General features: G+C 41.0%; 1 protein-coding gene across 1 annotated transcript in view; it reads left to right on the forward strand.

Moving 5' to 3' along the window:
• The window catches only part of SGCD (sarcoglycan delta), a 183,486-nt gene that overhangs the window by 5,738 nt on the left and 151,822 nt on the right, over positions 1 to 25,926 (forward strand). Inside the window, exon 2 of the mRNA XM_033140358.1 lies at positions 1,354 to 1,539. Within this exon, the coding sequence (XP_032996249.1) occupies positions 1,354 to 1,539 (186 nt within the window). The remainder of the gene's footprint in view (positions 1 to 1,353; positions 1,540 to 25,926) is intronic.

Below are 25,926 nucleotides of genomic sequence, written 5' to 3' on the forward strand. Positions count from 1 at the left end.
TACATAGCTTTATTGCATAGCAAAAAGGGCCTGCTCAGCCATAGAAGTCTGGTAAAAACAACACTGAATGAGTTCCACATATGTGGTTTTGATTTGGTTGATGAAAGTTGAAGTATTATAGATCTCCACTGGGTGGAGTAGAGTAGTTATTCCTTCTACTCAGCTTAAAGGGCTGTCCCTCCTTCTATATATCACAGCCCCATGAAAATTAATGACTGCCCTTATTTCCACACATCACCCTTCCAGAGAACAGAATGGATGTCATTTGTTTCAGATGTCACAGCTCTAATGTACCCTTTACTTTTGAGATGTTGCTCTGATAACTTTGCTCCCATCACACTGTTGCAATGGGATGAATTCATTATTTCCTGGCATTCAGCATGTTCCATCAACTCAGGGAACCATATCAGCATGTATCTAACAGGCAGCAAAGTGGGTGAAATGCACTCACCCAGGAGCTCACTTGATGGCCTTAGGTAAGTTTTAGCCTTCCACTGGGCATAGTAATATGGGGCTCATAGATATAGATCACATGGGCTTGTTTTAAGGATTATGCATGTAAGCTATATGGAGTGCTTTAGGTATTGAGGCAAATTGCACCTTAATTCTAATTCTATACAGCCATAGGTTCTCAGGCACCGCACTACACAAATGCTCATGGAAAATGAAGACCATCTGTCCTCCTTGACTCTGTCTTTCCCTGCTCCTTCCCCCCTCTCTTTTAAAGAATTTTGACCACCATGTTCCTGCTGCTCAACACTGTCATTGCACCAATAGAACCAATAGAAGCATGGCAAACACTTTAATTTAAGAACCAAAATTATGCGATACCTGCCTTCGGTGTGTATGAGTGGCTAGAGAGACATTGCGTACTAAGATTGCTTCAGGAAAAGAATCCCAAGTACCATTCCTCTTGGCCAGGAAGAAAATTATTTGATATGATTTTTTTGTGAATTAAAGCCTCAGAGAAGTAATATTGCATCCTCAAAACAAAGTGCTGAACTCAACTCCTTTTGCAAAATGCATGCAAAATTCCCCCCTTAGGATTTTGAGGAGCCCTAGAGTGTCCACCTTGCAAAAACCTGGAGCTGCTAAGAAATACATTTGAGATGAGGTTTATTTTATGGGAAATTTCTCTGTGATTTGAAATGTATTTAATATACCTGCATTATAATTAACTGTATATAAAATAAGCTGAGGGATGATACAACAACAAACTAGAGGGAGACATTTCATCCAGCAGGTATTTTCAAAATCCTTTACAATGTATGAGCGTAGTCTTCTGATTGTCTGTGTTTATCCTGCAGCTTAACTTATACCTTTTTATGTTTGGTTGTGTTCCCCCCCCCCCAGATGCCTCAGGAACAGTACGCACACAGAAGCACCATGCAGAGCTCAGAAGGACCCCATGTATACAAAGTGGGGATTTATGGCTGGCGCAAGAGGTGCCTCTATTTCTTTGTGCTACTCCTAATGATTTTAATTCTGGTGAACCTTGCTATGACCATCTGGATTCTCAAGGTTATGAACTTCACAATTGTAAGTAGAGGATGCTACATTTGAAGGGTATTTCGCTTTAATGTTAGCACATACAGCTGCAGTGCTGTAACGTTTTGGGGTCCCAAGTACGCACCTGAGTCCACCATATCAGAATAATCTAACGCTGGAGGAAAATGTAGAAAGTGTAGTTGCTTCAGTTTCCAAAGATCTGCATATTACTTTTTCAAAAACTACAAATCCTAGTTGCCAGCATAGGGAAAGTTACTGTTATCTATCTTCCTCTGACCATATAGAAACAATCTTAAAATCTGCCCATATGCCAAGGCTTATTGCAGAGAAGAAACTTGGTATAAATAACTTTCCTTCCTATGCAGGTACTGGTTTTTTTCAGGCAAACATGACCTGAAAGGTGCATGTAACAAGTTTTACTTTTGCTCTTAAAAGGAAGTGAAGTATATTGCTGTATGCTGTGGAAGAGAATGGAGTGTGTTGCCATTCAGCTTTAAATACAAACTACTCTACACACTTTCCCCCAGAGAATCAAACAATAAAATCTGTTCATTGTTTAAGAGCATGAAACTTCTTCAGGAAGAAGAGAATACATTCCTATCACAGATGTGTAAAGGTGGTTTTCATTGGCTGGTTTATGAGAAGTAGCAGTGTTGGGTTTTTTGTTTCTTTGTAGAAGACTCTCACGTGAATACTTGTATTATAGTGCATCTACTCTTTCCTTTCACTTCCCTTCTTTCTGTTGAAGGGCAGATCAGGTCACCTATCTTGTTGTGGAAACCAGTGGGATATTGTTTAAAATGATGAATTGCACTTCATCGTCACTGAAGAGATAAACCCACAGTAGCTCCTGAAATACAGAGTGATCGTATAAAGTTGTGCAGGAACCCGCAAGATGCTGTGGCGACTTCTTCTGAATTGTTTTTTGGGGGCTAATATGTAACAATACTCCAAACAGCATGCCATATGTTCACAAGCTTTTAAGCCAGATTCTTCAGGCCTTACCAGATGGTTTTATTTTTGTACAATCATTATACTATTGTGCAGGTCTCAGATACTTTTGTCTGCACTCCTGATACAAAGATGTTTCATTTCCCCTAGTGTTTCGTCTCCAGTATTTTGTGATGGGGGTAATTTTTCCTTCCTCATAACCCTGCTACTATGTCAGTTGCGAGAGACAGTGGCATGTGGAATGGCATAAGCATCTATTTGATGGTGTCCTTGACATACCGGTAACTGATTATCAGTGACAGAACTATGCCTTCCTAATTTTGGGAAGTTTCAAAAGGTTATGTTTTACAAAACAAAAATGTTCAAAGACTGAATGATTAAAATGCACAGCACTCATGCAGTATGACTTTTAAAAAATAAATTAATTAAAAATAGGGATATTAAAAAATAGTGAAAAAAACAGCAAGGCTATCCCCTCTTGTAGTAGCCCTGATATTTTTTTATTGTTTTTGTTGTTTTCTTAGGCTGCATTCCAGTGCCCACTTACCTAGGAGTAAGCTCCATTGCACTCAGTGTAGTTATGTATTGGATTCTGCTGTTGTTAGTTTGGCCTCTGTGTTATGTTACTTGTTTATTTAGTCAATCTTAAAACCACCCTTCTTAGTTAGGATCCCAGGATGGTCCACAAAATAAAAAACAAATATTTTGAACTTTTTAGTTTAGAAAAAAAGGTGAGCATGGAGGGACATTAACATGGTTTGTAAGTTTAGGCATAGTGTAGATAAAGTAGATAGGGAGAAGTTTGTCCCCCTCTCTCATCATAGTAGAACACAAGGCCATCCAATGAAACTGAATATTAGAGGATACAGGACAGACAAAAGACAGTATTTCCTCACATAGTTGAACTATGGAATTCTTTCACACAAGATGCAGAGATGGCCACTAATTTGGATGGGTTTAAAAGAGGTTTAGACAGTTCATGGCAGATAAAGGATACTAGTGGCTACTAACCACGATGGCTGTGTTCCCTCAGAAGCAGTATGCCTCTCAGTACCAGTGGCAGGGAACACAAGTACCAGTGTGTTCACATCTTGTTTGTGGTCATCCTGCAGGCATCTGATATGCCACTGTGAGAATAGGATGCTAGACCAGATGGGTGTTCTAAGGATCTTACGGGTTCTACCACTAAACTGTGTCCTCACCCTCACTGCCCACATATGTGCCACAATAGCCTCCATGGCTGCAGCAATATAGTGATTGGTGGGCTTTTCAAGATTGTAGCACTTCGTTGTGGTCCATTTCAACTCTTCTGATAGGTTGCAAGCTGCACCATGTCCGAGACCTATGGTGATCCATGCATTGAGTTATTCTAAGGCTCCCTTACTCAGTAACTAAGGAGGATGCCATCAGCACAGAGTTCAGAAGAAAATAAAAATAAAAATCTTCCACATTTACTGCTGGATTTCAACTTTCTATACATATTCACATTGTCATGTGATATTTTGACAGGAATGATCAACATGTAAAGTTGAAGTCACTTACCACAACAAGGGAAGCATCATCTGCTGTAGGAAATAAAACTTTTTTCAAGGCTTCCCCTTCCCTCTTTTCCTTATGCCTGTTTATCAGCACTTATTACACCCTTGAGCTTTTTCCAGCAGAATGTTTGTTGTGCTCATTAAAATACAATGAGCACTTATTGGGTATAATGAGCACTCATTGTATTTTAATGAGTGGCACCACTGTCCTGTGGTGCTGAACTCATTCAAGCTTTCTGGGGTAGCCTCAGGGATGACAGAGAAATGCTGAGATGCCTACACTTTAAAAACATGTAGGACTCTTCAGTTTTACCTGCCTTGGGAATGGCGTTCCACCCGTTAATGACTTTTATCTGCAGGTATTCAAGGGCATTGTTTAGTCTGTATCTGACCCACAGCCAGTATTTCCCTTTTCTGCATTAATTGCATTTAGCCTGAAAGAAGGCTTGAACTTTGAGACTGTCTCCAGGATCTTAACATGCAATGAATGCTCCGCTGATAGAGCATAACAACTTATGGAGTTTGGTGCTGAAATACAGACATGCATCATTCTGCATATGAGGTCCCACCCACCCCCTTTAAGCTAGATGCTTATTATAAAGCTTTATGTTAAGACTGGTGCCTATGTGATATATGCATGCAGGGGCGCGGGTGGCACTGTGGTCTAAATCACTGAGCCTCTTGTGCTTGCTGATCAGAAGATCAGTGGTTCAAATCTGCATGGCGGTGGTGAGCTCCTGTTGCTCTGTTGTAGCATCTGCCAGCCTAGCAGTTCAAAAGCATACCAGTTCAAGTAGATAAATATGTACCACTGCGATGGGAAGCTAAACTGTGTTTCCATGCGCTCAGGCACTCATCACAATCTCCCGTTGAGCTAGAAGCGGTTTAGTCATGATGGCCGCATGACCTGGAAAGCTGTCTGTGGACAAACGCCGGGTCCCTCAGCCTGAAAAGCGAGCTGAGCCCCATAGTCACCATTGACTGGACTTAACCATCCAGGGGTCCTACACACACACACACACACACACACACACACGTGAGAGAAACATGTATAATGGAAATAGTGATTTCTTCCACATGGTACATAGCTTTCAAGTTTCGGATTGAAAATAAGGGATCAGCACCCTCACCTGTCCCGGGGACAGTCTACGGTTCTCAGGGACAGTCCACACCACGGTAATCCCCCCAGGCTACAAATAAATTTACACCAGGCTACACACCATTATCTTTCCCCACCTCAGGGTCTCTTTTCCAGGGAGTCTTCTCTTCTCATGCGATGCTTCAGCATCTGTCCTTCTGGTGAGCAGCCAGGGCCGATGTCCTTCAGAATGGACACCACCCCCATCCATATCAACTTAATAGAATCTGAATCACATGCGCCTCTTTCCCTAGCATGTTCCTCTAGCTGCGTGGGCGGGGAGGTGGGTGGTGGACTCTCCTCCTCCTCCAGCTCCTCCTGCTCCTTCAGCGGCGCTCTAGGATTGCGGAGAGGGAGAAGCTCTGCTCTCCCTGGACTCCAACTCTCCTTCCCGGACAGTCAGCTTGCCGCCCGGCCCTGTTTCCCCGCGCCACTGGCCTGGGGAGAGGAATATTCCCTTTGAAATAAGGGAAATTTAAGGGATATCAACAATCTGCGATAGCAGCGGGAAACGGCTTGGAATAAGGGAGTTTCCCGCAACAAAAGGGAGACTTGACAGCTATGACCTAGTAACCTATCCCAGCTAGAATGTAAAATATATGTGTATTTCTGTACCCTAGTCGTACACTCTCAGGCTTCTGTCCACAAACTTGTGTTCTCACCAGAAGCAGACTGAGCCCCCACTCCAAAGAACTCCTATGAACCAAACACCAAAATAGACCCCCTTAAACATTTACAGTGGTACCTTGGTTTTCAAACTTAATCCGTTCCGGAAGTCCGTTCCAAAACCAAAGCGTTGCAAAACCAAGTCACTTGTTCCCATAGAAAGTAATGCAAAATGGATTAATCCCTTCCACACTTTTAAAAACAACCCCTAAAACAGCAGTTTAACCTGAATTTTACTATCTAACAAGACCATTGATCCATAAAATGAAAGCAATAAACAATGTACTGCAGTCACACAGTCAATCAATCAGTAGCTGAACTGGGTTTCACAAAGTCACAAAAACAAAACAAAAAGAGCCGCAAAAACAAAAAGGCAAAATAAATAGCAAAAACAGATGTAACACTCCAAACGGAAGTGTGGCACTCCAAACGGAAGCGTAACACTCAAAACGGAGCACATACAACTTCCAAAAAAAGTTTGCAAACCAGAACACTTACTTCCGGGTTTGCAGTGTTTGGGTTCCAAGTTGTTTGAGTACCAAGGTACCACTGTATGTATATATCTTACAACAAAATTGAAAGGGTGTGGTGCCCTCGCCTTTATGGCTCCCAGAGAGACCCCCCCCCAATATGCTTCCTTTGGTGTTGCCCATTCCGTGGTGGCCCTGGCAGTGGTGGGCTCACTATCTAATACAGCCAGTGTGGTGTAGTGGTTAAGAGTGGTAGACTCGTAATCTGGGGAACCGGGTTCGTGTCTCCGCTCCTCCACATGCAGCTGCTGGGTGACCTTGGGCTAGTCATACTTCTTTGAAGTCTCTCAGCCCCACTCACCTCACAGAGTGTTTGTTGTGGGGGAGGAGGGGAAGGGAGAATGTTAGCCGCTTTGAGACTCCTTCGGGTAGTGATAAAGCGGGATATGAAATCCAAACTCTTCTTCTTCTTCTTCTTCCTTTGAACCTTCTAGAACCTGCTAGCTGAAAACTGCTGAGTCGGGCCTTGCTGGTCCTTCTAGGAAGACAAACCCTTTCAGAAACTCCACATGTAGAAGACTAGCCAGCAGTAGACGGTACAGCACACTTTGTTTGCACACTCTCTTTACTAGTGTGCAGTCATAGTTGCTCTGAGACTGATCTGTTTGGGTAGGGGGAACTTAGAATTTGAACTACTCTCCTTGCTTGACTATTCTGACCATATATGAAACAGGTTCAAAAACCTTCAAGCAGGGTCCTACACAAAATGGGATTTGCATCCCCATCTCTACTGCTCCTCTGTCGGCACTTCCTTTCCCAAGAGAGAAGGAAGCCTCATCTTGAGGAAGCAGACGGCAGATGGCATAAAAATACGTCTCCTTGGCTGCAAATGGCAGGCTTCACATGTCATTTCCTGCCAAGCACCATGGGCATGACAAAAAGTAGAGTGTGTCATTTACCGTCAATAAGAGGCTGGTGTCCCCTATGCCCATCAGCTGCCTGTTTCTCATCCTGCTTCCCACAAGAGAAATGATCCCCTGCCCCTGGGAAACTGTGAACTCACAGGGAGGCAAGGAAAGTGGTCAACGTAGTGAGGTTTGCAAAAACATGAAACAGTCTTTTGGGTGTCCAAGTTAAGCATATTTTAAGGCTTTAGGTTTGTTGGGTGTTTTTTTTTTTTACTCAAGTATTTATCTTGAATGCTTTAAAGAACCAATTAATCTTCAGAGTGAGGTAGAGGAGGCTCAGCCATCCCTTCCCATGAGACATGGTGAGGTCCAGTGATAGGATCTAAAATGTTTCACATGATGATATCTTCAATGGATCATTTGTTTTGGTGGTGTAAAACTGATTAAGCATTTTTATTCCACCCAGGAAAAGATAGCGCAGTTCAAATACAGAGGTACTTTCTGCACTGGTTTGCGATGCTGAGACTAATTTGCATTTGTGGCATTAAAGAAAACAATAGACATATTAATCACCTGAGTCCTGAATACCATTTGCAAGCAAACTTTCAAATTAAAAGTACCTGATGAGCAAGGCAAAAAGGAAAGGATGGAATCCTTTGCCCAGTTACATGGAACTAGGCCTCACTGAACTCAGTGGGACTCCCTTCCAAGTAAATATGCATACTGTGAGGCTATAATTTCTGCATTAAAGCTGAAATTTATATTTAAATGTTCTTAAATAGAATGCTGATTTGCACTATATAAATGACAACTCTGGTATTATTATCTTGCTTTATTTCATAAGTGAAAATGAGCTTTGGTTAGGAAGAGCTATTTTTAATACAATTACTCCCTCTTGTGTGTAAACTACCTGCCACGTTTTAATTATGCAAGAACAGTAGGTGAATAATGTAGCGGCAAAGATGGATTGGAGATTAAAAATTCCATCCAGGTCACTTTCTCTAATTATTGAAAGTAATGGGGTTTGTTTTAATTATTTTTTTCATTAAAAATTCCTTCTAAATGAAATACGATCATGGAGCCAGTGCTCCCCTGTTAATGATTTCTCTTGGGCCACCTTAAGAATAAATAATAATTTTTCTTTGACGGCATTGCCATAGAGGGGAATGGTTCAGTCTCTTAGCTTAAAGTTCTGTAATAACAGCCAAAATCAATTGGCTAAAACTAGTCAGCTGATGGCATGCACTGAAACCTCTGTATTGGAGCCTCTGTACTGGCATAACTTCTGCAAGAATTATGTATTATCCACTCTCGTTGCTCTATTCTCTGCAAAATAGTTTTGGGGAGAGATCTATCCAGTAGATCCCAGTAGTTATTCTGCCTTCACAAGATTACCATCACATGAAGGAGAGAGCAGACCTGTGCTCTCTGGCCCTCTCTTCCGTGTTGTGTCTCTGTCATCTGGCGCAGTCATGTTCAATGTGTTGGGGATGTGTGATTTAGAGCTTGATTACACAGGGTTGTAAATTACATATGAATTCCTCTTAAATAGAACAGGCTCTCCTCTTCTCTTCCAATTTCTCTTCCATTGTATGGGTGGCTGGGGTGGGGTGGACTGGCAGGAATACAGCAGTGAGGGGCAGAGCCAGCAAAGCTGACCATGCTCTTCTCCTCATGTGATGAGGGTTTTGTTCTTTGGACTTTTTGTTTTTCTAAATCTCCTCCAATATAGATGCAAAGGCCACTCTTTCCTCTAGTGCTGTGTTCAGGGCAGCTTGAAAATTCTCCTACCTGTTTGCTTATGTTGACTGGTCAAAGGTACGACACATTTGCACAACACACTTGAATTTCAGCTTTGTTTAAACGTGTTCTTTTTGTGCAAACCTGAGTGCAGTCAACAGCTCCACATTGCTATGCAACCTTACACTCCTACTCACCTTCTTATATTTTAAGTCCTTACAAATATTAGAAGCCTACATCTAATGTCACCAGGTAATAAATCCCTAATTATTCTTGCAGCTTGAATTGTATTGCATGTGAATCTTCCCCTTTTACAATTCCTCCTTACCTTCTGCCCATTGATATACAGTGGTACCTCGGGTTAAGAACTTAATTCATTCCGGAGGTCCGCTCTTAACCTGAAACTGTTCTTAACCTGAAGCACCACTTTAGGTAATGGGACCTCCTGCTGCCGCCAGAGCACGATTTCTGTTCTTATCCTGAAGCAAAGTTCTTAACCTGAAGCGTTATTTCTGGGTTAGCGGAGTCTGTAACCTGAAGCGTCTGTAACCTGAAGCATCTGTAACCTGAGGTACCACTGTATCTGTAATTAAACCTTTTGCTGCTTGGACAAAGTTAATTTCAACCCACTGGTGATTTTGGTCTAAGATTCTAATACTCATGGGCTGACCACTGTTTCTTCTTATTGTACAGTTACTACCTCTGCAAGAATATTAGGCCTATTGTTAACATGCTTAGCTAGCTTTCTTGGGTCAAAACAAAAGGAATACATGCTTAACTCACAAAACAGCACAATCCCCCAAACCTCCAAGTTAAGATATAGTTATAGTACCTATTTATGTATCTACGCATTAAAATTAAAACTCCTGCATACCAATTTTAGATTTAGGCAAGTCTCTAAGTATGTAGAGCCAATGGACAATGACAGCCCAGGATCATGCCTCTCCTGTGACCTTGGATAACTGATTCCTGCTAGGGCCAAACTAGTTAGAACATTCCCATAATCATGTGCAGTTGTGTGAATTGCTTTAAGTGGGATTGGGTGCTTGGATCCATGCTCTGCCCACAATTTACATTTGAATAAAAGCTCCATTCACGGTAATGGAAGCTTTTCTTTCAATCCTTGTAGCAAATATTTTGTGGATAGTGTATTGTCTGGTTTGGCCATTAGAATAATGAGCACTTGCTTAGATCAGTAATGGTCAGAATATAGATTGGCATCTACTAATAGATCTCTGGCTGATTTGCAGTAGATCAACAACAGTTTATGCAGCAACAAGTAAAATTGCCAATACTGTAATCATCACCACCATCATTTGCTGTGGCTCATCTTATGTGAAATGCTTGCTCTCCGCTTTAATGATCCTTTCCTGTCAAATATGAGTATTAACTAGTTGCCTTTGACAAGGTTTTGTGCAGCTCTGTGTTAGAATTTGTGATCTGTACTAGTGTACCAAGTCTTGTAGATGGGGGAGGTATCAGTATATACTTATATGAAGATTATTGCATATGGAGCTTACCTCAGTTTTGCTCACGAGGATATGGATTACCAGTTAGTGCACAGCCTATCATTTTACACATAGCACTTGCAAAGTGTATCTTACAGTCTACTGTAAGACAGTTAACATTTTCCTTTAACCAAATGAACAAACTCCCTTATGGATTTTAAACTGGTAGGAAACAGGCAGTTGTACAGTAAATGAATACAGCATGAAGGAGGTGCTGTAGAGCCTTCAGCAATATGTTATATGGTGTTGGACGTTGAGAAATGTTGATGGGTATGAGATCAGTCTACTATTGCCTGTTGATCTATCTGAAAAAAAATTCACCAATGGATGACCTATTCCATCATAAAGATAGGGGTGTATGTATGTGTGTACATTTATGTACACAAACACACAGCATGAACATATGTCAAAAGAAGACCTTTAAAGGAACAATTCCTTTAAAGAGAGCTGGCGCCACTCTGGAATATATATAGCTCAGCTGTTCAATACTAAGAAACTAGAGTGAACAGTAGCTCAAGTTTCATTTATAACATTTTGTACATTTTTCTGTGTCACTTGAAGCATATGGCAAACCCTAAACACCACACAAGACTTGGAATAGACACTGACTGTTTGGAAAGGTGTTTAAGCTGACCTTAAAGAAATAGTCAAAAATGCTTGGAATTTTTAAAATTATTATTTAACAGCATGTTAAAGAGCTGTTAAGGAGACTGGGGCAAAGCAATGTAGCTTTTCAAGAGAAGAAATGCCATGTACCACAGGTTTTGCAGTTTTATTCTTTGCATGCATCCATGGTTAATATGTTGTAAACAACAATAATCTCTGTGGATTATCAAATCTGGTTCAAAGCAGACATTAGTGGCAGCCCAATGCATTAGCCTACAATGATTTGATTAATTATATTTATTTATTATATCTGCATACCACCCTATACCCGCAGGTCTTGGGGCGGTTCACAGGATAAAATCACGATATAAAAGCACCCTTTATATTGTGCATTTATAAAGCACCTTTTTAAATGTAAAGTGCTGTTTGTCATGCCTTGTTGCTTCCAATGCAAGGACACAGATGGCACTGTGGTCTAAACCATTGAGCCTCTTGGGCTTGCCGGTCGTAAGGTTGGCAGTTTGAATCTGCACAACAGTGTGAGCTCCCATTGCTTTGTCCAAGTTCCTGCCAACCTAGCAGTTCGAAAGCATACAACTGCAAGTGAATAAATACCACTGTGACGAGAAGGTAAACTGTGTTTCCATGCACTCTGGCACTCGTCACGATCTCTCGTTGCACCAGAAGCGGTTTAGTCATGCCGGCCACATGACCCGGAAAGCTGTCTGTGGCCAAACACCAGCTCCCTTGGCCTGAAAGCCGAGATGAGCGCCACACCCCTTAGTCGCATTTGACTGGACTAAACCGTCCAGGGGTCCTTTACCTTTACCTTGCTTCCAATGCTTGGCATTCCTCGACCTTCTTCACTCTGCTCACTTGTGAAATTGCTGCCTGCTTTTGACCCTGCTTATTGTCTTCTAAACATTTCTTTAACCCCATATCAAGCTCTGGTCCCCACCTCTTCTGACTATTGGGTTACCAAGTTGTTTTTCATTGTGATGCTTCTGGGTGCTCTGTGATTTATGGCATCTGCCCTATTCCCCACCACCACCACCACCACCAAACAGCAGATCATCTTTTCATTTTGGAAAAAAAAATGTCATACCCACAATTTTGTGTGTGGCTTCTTAAAGATCAACCTATGATGGCTAGAGTTCTTTTTTTAAAAAACAACAACAACTGAGTGCAGTTTTTTTGTTTGTTTAATGAGCAGAAGTGTTTTATTTAATTCACCCATCCCCCCCCCATTCTAGTTTTTGTTTGTTTACTACTTTCATGTTACCTGAACTTTCTATATAGGTGTAGGATCACATTATTTCTGCCCTTAGTTAAGCTTCTGCTTTCCATTTTGAGTGCTCTGTTCTTCCTCTCATGGGAAGATAGTAATCATGGGAAGATATATCTAATATATAAAAATGCTGTTTTGCAAGAGAATGGCACAGTCTGTAGACTGGAAGAATGGGGTGTGAGATGGGCTTGGGATAAAATAAGCCACTGTAGTTGAATTTGAAGATACTGATCTCAGCAATATATAAAATGAGTAGGGGATTGATAAAATTCCATAGAGCGTCAAGAATTGCGGGATTAATCTAATTACATGCAAGACAGAAAGAGACAGAGATGTGAGACTACATTCTGATTCCACTTGCATTGGTATAAGTGGGAATTAACTCCACAGAATTCAGTTGTCAGAACGATGTGGAAGAGAGAGGATAAGACCTGATACAAAAAATATCCACTGCTTTGAACTTTACAAATTATGCACATAAAAATGCAGGTATTCTAATTTGGAAGCAGAATAAATACTATCATATACATGAGGAGTCTGAGGGGAAAGTCTTCTAGCTTTTTTTTGAAATTCATTTTCATTTGGGAATTAATAAAGGAAGTAAAGACCAAGGAAGGGTTGACTTTAATATAAACTCAAAATAGCACAGTGAAAGGTCATTTCTTTAAATATGTTGCCTGGCTGCAACCTCAAGCACCATAGCATTAATTGAAAATAGCTAGCTCTGTTTTTGTTGCTTCCCCACCCTGCCAAAACAGATTAGTTCCTCTTTGTGCCAAACCTTTAAGCTGTCAGGCCTATGGAATCATGGTTTTCAACACTAATGTTAAAAGCAACTGGCAAAATAAATTACATATTTAAGGTAAAGAACACAGCTGGATTTTAAAGCCTTAAATGACTGGGTGTCAGATTACCTGAAGGACCCCCTCCTTCCATATATCCCTACCTGCTCCTTCATCTGAGGCTTTTCTCCAGATCCCCCTGCCTGATAAGTTGAAGCATCTGCCCACTAGGATGCTAGTCCTTGGTAGTGGTGGCGCCTCTCTTATGGAAAGGCTTCCCCAGAGAGGTTTTCCTGCCTCCTAAGTTATATTTTTGTGTCAGTAAAAATATTTTTATTCTCCCCAATTTTAAATTTCCGGGGCATTTTAGATTTAGCAACACTTACTATTTTTCTTCTTGCTGGGTTCCTAAAGCAGTATGAAAATGTTATGATGATGATGATGATGATGATGATTAATAATAATATAGGTGTAAACTCTAAAAACCTTACCGACATGTGACAGAGACAATTTGTTTTGCAAGTTTTCTGTCCTGGCCTTCATCATAACCCAGCTCAGGGTGCATAATAACAATTTGAAATATGCTAAACAGAAACACACACTTAAAAAATGAACCAGCTCATATACCTCTTATCTGCCCCTGTGCAGATTGACTAAAAATCATGTTTCACCACCAGTTGGTGGTAGCCACCAATTGAAATACAACAAGGAGAATGCCCCAGAGCTTGGAAGCCGTTGCTAAGAAAGACCTCTGAGCTCATTTCATATCATGCAGAGATGGCAATACTGGAAGGTTTCTTACCAAATGGTCTCAAAGTCCAGGCAGAAAATATGGGGAGAGTTGATCCAGTTGGGTTGCAGGCTTTATAAGATCAAAAGTATTACTTTGATTTGGGCTCAGAGATGAGCAGGCAACCAGTGCATTGGTTTCCATATAGTAGCCATTTAAAATAATTCTGTGTGTGACCATAATGCCCACTAATGTCAGAACACATGTCAGTGAAACACAGGGCCAGTGAGTAAAGACGTAGTAGCAATTTGAAGGGATAGCAAGCATGGAAAGATGACAGAAGCAGCACAGCCAGAGATTTATCAAAATGTGTAAGTCCATATTCAGTTTATAGACTTGAATATGTGCTCCTCGTACATAAAGTACTCAGCTATGCTGTTCTAATCATGGGTGGCTATTTGCTCCAGCTAAAGCTTCTGTGAATGCAACAGGGAGGGACATTATTTTCACCAATCCCTTTTTTTCTTATGCAGCATCTCACACAACTTCCCACACTTTCCCAAAGGGTCCTTCAACCCTATGGAACAGTTCTGGCAGTGCAGGATGCAGCAGGGGGAAGGCGGAATCAGCTAAAATTGCTCCCCCACCAGTTTGTGCGTAATCAAAAGAGCCTTCTGTCAGTGAAAAGTAACAATTAGATATAACCCAATATTAGGATTTGGCTCTACAGCCAAAATTACTAGGTTCCACTAAACTTAATGACAGCTTTCCCCCAGCACTGTTTACTTGAGAGAAAGAGGGGGATTTTGTCCCAAATTCATAATGAAAGATTACAATGCCAAAAAATGCATATCAGTCATAATGAGAGGTTTGCACACTGGCCCTTTACAATTGCTTGCCCTTTTTGTTTTGACTTGGCCTAATACTAATGCAATAAAACAGTGTGCTACTGAAAGCTGTATTGAATTAATATAGAGCTTCAGCCTCATAAGGAGTTCAGATCTGTTATGACAAGGGAAGGGAATTGTTGTGTGGTGGTGATCACTATTTGCATTGCATTAAGATCCTTAGACCAAGTAAAAATAAAGGCACAGACCATTATAAAAGGTCAGTGTGTAAACATTCATTCTTATTGTTGCTGGAAAAATATATATATATTTGTAATTGCCAGAACAAATTTGGAATGAAATTATTTCTCTGCCCTTGAGATGGTGGAAAGGGTTGTGACTTAGCGGAACTAATAAGCAGAGTTGTGTTTTAGATAGCGATAGTTGCTAATAACATACTGTAACATTTCTACAGTAAATGAACGTTATCCCAAGCTGCTCTGTAATTTGTTGACAGTACCATAAATTCTGCTGAAGGAACATAGGCCATTTGTGTGGTTATTTAAAAATTGAGTCCAGAAGACCGTAAGAACTACCACTGTCCACAAACATCATTCAGGTGGTCTATGGCAGGGATGCACAACCTGCGGCCCTTCAGATGTTTCTGGACTACAACTCCCATCAGCCTCAGCCAGCATAGCCAGTGATCAGGGATGATGGGAGATGTAGTCCAACAACATCTGGAGGGTGTCAGGTTGTGCACCTCTGGTCTATGGCATGTCCACATGAAATATTCATATTGATTTTACAAATCCAATTCTATATTACAATTGCTACAACAGGCAGAAAAACATATTTAGTCATCTGCCATTTAGTCATCTGCCATGAACACTAATAATTTTCAGGCAGCTCCGGGTGGGGGGTAGTTCAGGAACCACTGATGTAGTAGATTATAGCAATCTGTTATATGAAGTTTATAATTACTTGGATAAATGAAAGGCTTCGTTGGAGTAAGTGAATGACAGGCTACCTCAAAACAAACCTCCACATCTTGGGTAATTGCATCTAATTGAAGCCCTCGCAACTGAGAAGCCAGAACAGACAGAATCATTTCCTCCCATAAGGTGATATGGTCACATTAGGCTTTCAGTTCACTGTGTGATTTTAGATAGATAGACGGACAGGATCTTTCATTGTATACTGTGGTAGTTGCTCATTAATAAGTCATAATAGCCTATGGCTAAACAACTATAAAGATTTTCTATAAGTTGATCTACTGTCATAAAAGTTTATCTAATCAAAAGATATCGGAAGTACGTGGATGTAATTGAACATAATTTAATTCCCAGAGTATTTCCCTATAGGTGCATTCTGAACCAGCTTCTATGGCCATTAGTCCTGTTTTCAAGCTATTCAGGTTCTTTTATCTGTGTGTGTTTTGCAAAATTGTATTTTCTAGAAGTATACATACCGTATTTTCTGGCGTATAAGATGACTGGGCTTATAAGACGACCCCAACTTTTCCAGTTAAAATACAGAGTTTGAGATATACTCGGCCGCAGATTCTCCACCCGGCGTATAAGACGACCCCCAACTTTTGAGAAGATTTTTCTGGATTAAAAAGTAGTCTTATACGCCAGAATATACAGTAGTTGGCGTTCTTCTTTTCAACCTGGTTGCTTGGCTCATCCATAGTTAGAGCCTGGAAGCATAGAGACGTATATTTAAAAGCAGCTCTTAGTAATGTAGTTGTGGGTTACAGCAAATTATATCAGCAGTTTGAACATTGGTATGTACTGTTTCCCACTGGCTCCCACTGCTCCACCATTGCCACCTTCTCCTGTTACTGGGAAACTAAGCACCCAACACCCACCCAAGATGAGAGGAAGACATCCTGCTCCCATCTCAGGTGCTTGGCTGTGGGGGGCAAGCAAAGCAAGGCAGGAAAGAAAGTTGACAGTAGATCCACTTGTAGCCATCTACTTTCCCTGCTCAGTGTTTTGTTTTCCTCGTCTGCCCCCCTCACAACCTTTTGCTATCATCACTGCCTCTTGCTGCCGCTCAGAAAGAGATGAAAGTGGTACAGTCTCCTCCCATGCTGGGCAACCAGCTGCCTGTGTCCTTCAACAAGAGGGGGACCTGAGAAGGCAACCAGCCGGTTCAGAGGCATGCGTCACAGGGCTCAATGTGGCAGCCACGTGTATGTTAAAAACAGCCTAAAGTGTGTTCACATCAACACTAGCCATTTTTAACATACCTGTGGGTTAAACCACAGAACCTAGGGCTTGCTGATCAGAAGGTTGGCAGTTAGAATCCCCGCGATGGGGTGAGCTCCTGTTGCTTGGTCCCTGCTCCTGCCAACCTAGCAGTTCGAAAGCACATCAAAGTGCAAGTAGATAAATAAGTACCGCTCCGGCGGGAAGGTAAACGGCGTTTCCGTGCGCTGCTCTGGTTCGCCAGAAGCAGCTTAGTCATGCTGGCCACATGACCCGGAAGCTGTATGCTGGCTCCCTTGGCCAGTAAAGCGAGATGAGCGCCACAACCCCGAGTCGTCCGTGACTGGACCTAATGGTCAGGGGTCCCTTTACCTTTACCTAGATGCACTCTTTGAGTTTATCTCTGTGGATGCACTAGGAACGGGTTTCCTATTGCACAGCTGCTTCTAGGCTTCTCTTTAGCCTAGTAGCCATTATCCAGAATTGCCCACTGCCATGGTCACAATGTTTCCAGATTCCTTTCCAGCTTCTGCAGTTTAGCAGAAATGTGGTGGAAACATCACTGGACACAAAGTATAAATTGCATGTGAATAAAAGGATTTCCCCACCCCCAATGTTTAACTATAGATTGCAAAAAGGAACTCAAAACCAATGTTTTTGCATGGTTTATTAATGCCCTCGATTATATAAAAAAGCAATCAGTGGTAACCTGCTGTCAGTGCCAGTCTTATTAATGTGAGGACTCTAATATTTTTCATCATAAGATGAACCACATGGCTTCATTTTCATGTAACACTAAACCAAACAATGACTTAGTGTAAATGAACAAATGTATATGTTCCCAGAGCAAATATTTTTGCCTCTGCAATCCCTGCTCTCAGTCCTTGCGCTACTTGGCTATCTGGGGCTAAGCCCTCGATTGGCCTAGAATTATGTGTGAACACAGGCTTGTGGCTTGTCTCCTCACAGACAAACAATGAGTAGTAAATCAGGAGCAAAGCTTGGAAACAACTTAGGGTTTGACTGGAGTGAGCCAGAGTATCAGCCCAGGTTCAGACATAATGCTATCAAAGCATGACTTAATCATGGATAGCATGACAGCAGTTGGACCAGGAGAACAGTGCAGTAGCTACAGTATTCACTCTGGGAACTCGCATGTTTTATTGTTCACACCAAGGCATGGTTTAGGTTAGCATTATGTGCAAATTAGGTTGATGTAAGTAGCCTAAACTGGTGAATCAGCCCTGGAAACTAGTTATTTAAAGCTGTATGTGGAGAAAACAATTGCTATTTTTCACATTTAAGACCTATTAATATAAAATCGTATTATTGAAGATAATCTGAAACAGGATATAAAGTTCTTACTTAGCAGCTTTCATTTTTATTCTTTCAAAAAAAATATTTCCAGGGTGGTGGCTTATTATTATTTTTTTAAAGATAATTTCTCTGTTTATCTTCCCACCTTAGAAACTGCTATATATCAAGTGGGATGCTGACACTGATATTGTCCTGTTGTATATGAACTAATTAACTTTGCAAGTTCGAGACAATATCTATACCCTGTCATCTGTCAATCTGTACAGTAATCAAATGACAGCAGAGTAATTATGTCCTCCTCCCACAGGCCTTATGTTACGGCTGAATGGATGTGAGGCAATGCATCTCCGTGTGGCTCAAACCACTACTGTGCTCTCATTGCCCAGCAATATGGGTCAATAATGTCTTTCTTCCTGGATTTGATAACAACAACTATATCTCCTTCAGTCATTTTTCTTTTGCATATAAGTCAGTGTTTATGTGCCAATTCAAAATAACATGTTACTATGAGATGAGACTAAGTTAGACCAGGGAGAAACCTAGTTCTACAATCTCCCTTTCATGACCTCCCTCAAAAAACCCAGTTTGTATTTTTTAAAAAGCTGTAAAGGTGGTGTAGCAATTTTAGGGCTAGGTGCAGCCTCCTGTTTTGTGACGCTGTTAGTGGGGAGCCCCCATATTGGAGACTATAGTAGGATTATAGATACTGAGTAAAGGTAAAGGGACCCCTGACATTTAAGTCCAGTCCCGAACGACTCTGGGGTTGCGGCGCTCATCTCGCTTTACTGGCTGAGGGAGCCGGTGTTTGTCCGCAGACAGTTTTTCCAGGTTATGTGGCCAGCATGACAAAGCTGCTTCTGGCAAAACCAGAGCAGCGCACGGAAATGCTGTTTACCTTCCCTACCTATTTATTTACTTGCATTTTGACGTGATTTTGAAAGCTAGGTTGGCAGGAGATGGGACTGAGCAACAGGAGCTCACCCCGTTGCGGGGATTCGAACCGCGGACCTTTTGATCGGCAAGCCCAAGGCTCAGTGGTTTAGACCATGGCCTGGAAAGTGCCCTGGCCCTGGTTTACTCATTATGCTAATTAAGTTATGCAATAGCTATTGCAGACCCCGGAATGGCATTTATTTAATGGAAATGCCTGTATATGGCATGCGAACCAAGCTTCTTTAAAGTTTCTCATAGGGCAGAACGGTCTCAGAACAGCATAATCATTTCCCCAACTTTAAGAAAATAAATAATGCTAGTAGTTGGATCATCCTGAAGTGTCTGTGCTGCTCAAGATTCCAGGTTGAGTAGATGAGAGCGAGGAGTGGGAATTTTCCTATGTGTGAATTACATTCTGAGGATAATAGAATATCAGCATAATGTCCTAAATCTAATGTGATCTGGTCCTGGTGCACATGTACACGATTTGGGCTTGGTATTTCAGTGTGAGAGAACAGTTTTCTTTAGTTCCTTTTAGCCTTAAAGTGTAGCAATCTGTGATTGGATTTGCTTAAGAATACCTTTGTACTGAAACAGTTACACACCTTTGTGATGCTGTCTTATACCATTGATGAATGGTGATTCTTCATGTTTTCAGGCAGGAGATGCCATAGAGCAGAGCTTTCCAAACTTCATGTTGGCGACACACTTTTTAGACACGCATCATTTCGTGACACAGTACTTCAGTTTTACTAGCGAGCCAGAGATTAAACTAACCCCTTATAAGAGTGTCCGCGTGACACACCTGCACACCACAGCAGACACACTAATGTGTCACGACACACAATTTGGAAAGCTCTGCCATAGAGTGAACCTGGGACTTTTTGCATGTGTTGTGCCACTGAGCTATGGCCCTTCCCCAGCTTGTTAAGAGTTCACTAACATATAATTTTTATTAATGCATTTTGTGCACACATTTCCATCAGCAAGTATTTTGAAATAGCTGTAGTGGAGGTGGAAATTAAAGATGTCATTATTGTTGTTTTTCATTTCTTCTTGGAAATCAACATATAAATTGTCCATGTTGCCATCTAGCTTATATTTATTTTTGGGAAACGACAGCTTGGAGAGTTTGGATCCTTTAAGACAATGATACATGATTAACTGGAAAGTTTTTGTCATTCATAACCTCAGGCTATTTTAGATGGCTGAAAATTTGAATGGATTTTTTTATGCTTAAAGGAGGAGAGGAGCAGAAGCATCTGCTTGCTTTTCAGGTGAATTCCACTCAGAATGATAAATTATGTCTGAATTGAACCAAAGTGTTCTTAATGGCTCTAGTCAAAAGGCCTATTACAAGATGTCTAACTTGGTTATATTCCTTTCTGCTTTAAAATGTTGATCATTAAGTATTTTATAGCCAAAGTGATATGAATTTAAAGGACACTTTGCTTAAAGGTTAGCCAAACGCTGAATATCTGAATTGAGAAAAATGGAAGTGTGGGTGACTTTTATGCTCTTGAGCTGTTCAAAGGAGTGTGGCGCTTTAAGAGGACTTTCATATTATGGGTATAGCACCAGTTGACCTGATAAGAATTGATGAGCAAGTTGGCTAGTGGTCTAGGGGTTGAAATAAGACCATTTCTCAACTGCTACTAATGTGGGTTTTTTTTGGGGGGGAGCAATTGTGTGACTCGCATTTAGATCACAGTTTTAGTACATATTTGGGATGATGTTAAGCTAAGATTCAAAATAATGTCATAGAAGCAGCTTTACCAGGAAAAAAGCAGATAGGTTGGATCCAGAATTGTGCAAGTAGAAGCCTCCTGACACAAAAGGAACTTCTTGCCCCCTCCTCCCCACGTCAGCTCACTGCAGTCCTGAGGGATGGGGGATTCTAGAGAGCCAGAGGTTGAGGGAACTGCAACAGAAGAAGATTGGCAAAAATCAAGAGAAGACACGCCCCATAGGAGAAGCTTGGGGGGGGCACAAGTGTCTGAAATACAGAGGGGTAGTCAGACCTACTTATGCAGCTATAGATCCAGCCCTGTAAGTTTTAATCCCAGGTCCAGGACTTATGAGTACAAACCTAGACATGATTAACAGGTGCTGGGTAATGGTGAAAGGAATTACCTTGGTTTGTGTAAGACCCTGGTAGCTACAGACATACGTGAGGCTTGTGAGACACGGAGTTCTGTCAGATTTACATGATGTTGGGTAAAGTGGGGAAGGGCACGAATGGTTGTAGATGAACAGATGAGTTTTTCCTAAGCACAGCAGAGAGCTGCTGTAGAAACTAAGTGATGTAGATAGTTTGTCACTTCCCCCCCCCTACCTTTTTTTTAAAAAAGGTGTGTTTATTCCTTGCATGACAGTGCTCTTGGTAATCCAGGTGCCCATCGGGTATTCTGAACATACTTTGTTCCCAGTCATTTTGACATGGCATTATGTGCATTCCTGTCAGCATTTGCAGACACCTGGCTCCTTGAGAGTAGTCCTACTATGCTTCTTCTTCTTCTTTTACTTCTGATCAGTCAGCATGTTGTTAATGAATGGAGTATTCCTCTAAGCTGAGAGTGCTCACTGTCAATATTTCATTGTCATTATTTTCCTCATATTATGTCTTGCATGGAAATGACCCTTGTTCAGTAAACATGGAGACTTCCATGGATTTCTGTAAATGTTAGATGAGGCATAGGGCGTCGTCTTCAGGGATGTGAATTAAGGCAGCAGTTTGTGTGTGCTGTGTTGTTTCTTCATTTTATTTAAACTTCAGCACAATTATCACAGTCTGTATTTCTTTGCGTTTCATTCCACTCTGACCTCACTGCTAGCTTTATCTCCCCCTCTACATATGTGTGTGTGTGTTATTATATTAGGAGCAGGTGGTGCCTTGCCTTGCCAGATGCTTCTGTGTGTATAATATTCCAACTTGAAATAACATTCCATGTATCTGATAAAATGGACTCTGCTCCACAAAAGCTTATGCCATAATGAATGTGTTAGTCTTTCAGGGGTGTTTCCCCCCCCCTTCCTTTAAGGTACTAGCAAGCTTGCCAGTCTGGAAATTTCCCTAGCATTTGGTAACATAGTTTCTTCATTTTTAGACACTGGTTTGTCTGTCATGGTTTCTGTGACCTTTGTGATCTCTGCACTCTGGAAAAGGATGGTTTTCGTTGAGCATGAATTTCAAGAGCCATGCCCTTCTTGCACCTCCTGACTCATCAGCCCTATTCACCTCAAAAAATGTCCACTTTGCAAATTGCCTTAGATTTAAGATATGCAGTAAGTCTTTTCTAAATACTTAAACGAAGAAATATTTGAGAGAATTTTAAGAATAAAGAAAGGGCCACAATGTGCACATTTGTACTGACCCTCTACATTTGTAAAGTGGTGCCTGAGGGACTGGGGACAATGGCTGCTGGTTTTAAAATATATATACAGTATAAGGACATCAAATGTAAATTGAACTTGACCGTGTACTAACATGCATTTGAAATTTGTCCCCAAGGCCATAAGCATAGAAACTCAAATTAAACAAATGAGACTAATTTTTACTGACATGCATAAAGAACATAAGATATGTATACCACAAACTTTGTTTCAGCACACATGCTTAGACTAGCTCTTCAGTTTGAGATTTGCTCCATGATAGGGTTGGCATATTTCAAGAGGAAAAATCTGGACACAAAAAGTTGTTAAGCTTTTTTAGGGCAATCTTCCAATAGCCCTCTGTCGCCACCGAGCCTGAGCTGAGCCGCCCATGCCTGAACCCAAGCTTGAACCAGAGCCGCCTGCGCACGCACACAATTTTTTAAAACCCCAAATCCAGAACATTTGCTTTAAAATGTAACCCCCCCGGATGTGCCTGTACGACCCCCCCCCCCAAAGACAACATGTCCAGGAATGGTAACCCTACTCCATGACAACAATATTTTGGTTCATGTATATCACTAAACCATAGCTGAGCATTATGAGAACAATTCTGTCCCTCCGGCCCTGGCCCTGCTCTCACATTCTGCCCCTTTCTTTGGCCTGGCTGTGCAGAAGCTTTTGTTTCTGTTTTTGGTTAGCCAAAGTTTGTTTTGTCATCCAAACCCAGAAAAACTGTGGTTAATCTCAATAATGGATTGGGGAAATAGGTCAGTTTCAGCTCTTGTTTATGAAGCTGGTTTACCATTCCAGCCTAACGCAGACATCGGTTGTTGAGTGTATCAAGAAAATAGAGTTAGAAGAGGCATTATTTCCTCAGAATGCTTCTTCTATTATGATTCCTGTTGCAACATATACATATGCCACGTCAAAACAAATAAAATACACTTTTTTCTTTAGAGCTAATTAATGCACATTTAATTAGTGAATTGTTTAATCAACTGCACTGCATATGATTGATCAACTCCCAGTTTCTTTAATCAGGTTACAGCTCTAGATTTTATATTAATTTTTTCTTCATGATTTTCTCCATACTTACAGTTGCTAGTACTGTATTATATGAAATCTCTCCTCCATCAATGCTAATTAATTTTAATGTTTCCTGGTTGACTTCATTTCTGCTATAGATATAGCAAAACCCACATTACCTTTAATTATCTATGTACAATAAAGTATTCATATCTTGCGCCAAGTACATCAAGTTTGAATATATTGCCACTCATGTTTTAATAAGATTTTGCTCAAGAAGGGTATATACAAAAAGAATTTGTGCCATATTGGAAGATGAGAGCTGTGCAAGTTTATTTGGAAATAATGAGACAATCTGAAATTAACTGTATAGGTGTAAAAAGCATAAAGGACAACTGATTGCGCATGCAGTACATAATAGGAAAAATAAAAATGTTGTACTATTCCAGTTTGATTTTGCATTATGTACTTGTGAATGTATTAAAGCCATAGCAGTTGTTTCCAGCATTAGGTCTCCTTTAGAAGATGCACTTTTAAAGTGTTTCAAATTACTTGTCTAAAATTAACAGTAGAGTACTATCATGATCATTTGAAGCTTATCTTCCAACAAAGGTCCAGATAAGAAAGTTATGGTGGGCAGTAGTACCTCTGTACCCTTCAGCCCCTGTCTTCTTCCCACACTCTCATATTCATCTTGGTGGCTGCCATTTTAGCTGGATACTCTCCAGTCTCTTTAGTCATTGGCTCAGTCATTTATAACATGGAACTTGCTCCCTCTTGCTTCTGTTATTTACTTAGCTTCTACCAATTCCTGGTCTCCCACATTTGTTTTAATTGTTTGTCTTATGAGAAACCTGTACGGAGAGGATAGTAGGCATACTGTAGTAACATGAAAGTACTAGCCAATATTATATTTTGACTTTGAGAAATTAACTTATAATTGAACTAAGATGGCCTGAAACTCTTGAAAACTCTTGAAGTATTTATTATGCATAGCTTCTCCTTGGTACCTCAGAAAGATTGTATCAGGAACTGCGTTTTCTTCATGGAAATCAGTGTTCTTAAATGTGCATCTGTGACTGAGCCTATGGCCATCATTTGAATATCTTTTTCTAATAAAAGCATGGGGTTGTTTTATTAACTATAGTATATAGGAGAACAGTGGGAGACAATAAGTAATGCATATTTTACAGTGCAGTTGAAAGCAGCTTTCACCTACCAAATAACAAAATCTCAATTATATTTGCGGGTCAAGTGAAGAGTGGAAGGTCAGGAATGTACCCTGTTAGCATAACTAATTTTCTTTCAAACAGTTTCCACATCTTGGAATGTGGGTGCAAAAGAACCTTTCCACCAAGACAGTGGTGAACAATCTCACCTTAGCAGAAGTTAGGCAGTGAATGGTGTTACTCAGCAGTGTTGTGGTAGTGGGGCACAATTGCAAAGATATTAACTGAGCCAGTGGAAGGCCAGTGTAGCATGGCAAGAGTACTGGGACCTGCATTCAGATTCCATCTCAGATTAGTTTCAACCAGTCTATTATGAGTAAAACATAGTTGGCTTTCACCTATAATCATATGGGGATGCTTTGGTCTGGGATGTATGTTAGACATACCACCACCAAAATGGGAATTGTATTATATAAAATGTTTCAGGTTTCGTGGTCAGGCCACTCATTCTCCCATGCTTATTAGGGGCAGGTAGAGTCCCTGCGTCATTGGAGGGTCTGGGCCCACGTCACACTCACAGCCAGTCAATCCGGCTGGTTGGGGGGCGTGGCTAGCCACATTTAAGCAGCAGCGCGGCCAGGATCGCTTCCTGCTGCTCCTTGCTTCATCAGATCTCCCGACCTATTTTCTTGCGTTCAACACTTTGACCTTGCTATGGACCTCGGTTGGTCGCCTGTTGAAGGGGCCTGGTAGGAATTTTTCCACTTAGCAGATGGACACCACCCATTTGCTTTTCACCTATCTCGTAGCAAATCATCACAACTTTGTAAGGTTTGGCAGTTGGGCATGGGAAAAGCTTGGTTGATGGGAGGGGATGGGGGGATGGGAGGCCTTGACACACAATGTTCCTGTGGTGGTCAAGCTTGCTCATTAACAAAGGATTCCAAAGACTCCTAAATGAAGACGACACAACATGTAAATCAACTGAACTTTTCCAGTGGGTGGTAATTATTATTGATATTGCTGAAGAGTGTAAAATAAAATATTTATCCAGTGCACACTAAGTTCTTTGGGAAAACGTACAGAATTACAAAACTTTGGACCCTTGGTGATGTTTTGTTTCATCATTAGGGTAGCCATTTAGATATCACCAATAAAGAAGACATAGATTTACATAAGTTAATTTATTTCTGTAAGTTCCCAGGTTTTATTTATTTATATTTTTTGAG

This window comes from Lacerta agilis, chromosome 2, assembly GCF_009819535.1.
Source record: "Lacerta agilis isolate rLacAgi1 chromosome 2, rLacAgi1.pri, whole genome shotgun sequence".
NCBI classification, from domain to species: Eukaryota; Metazoa; Chordata; class Lepidosauria; order Squamata; family Lacertidae; genus Lacerta; species Lacerta agilis.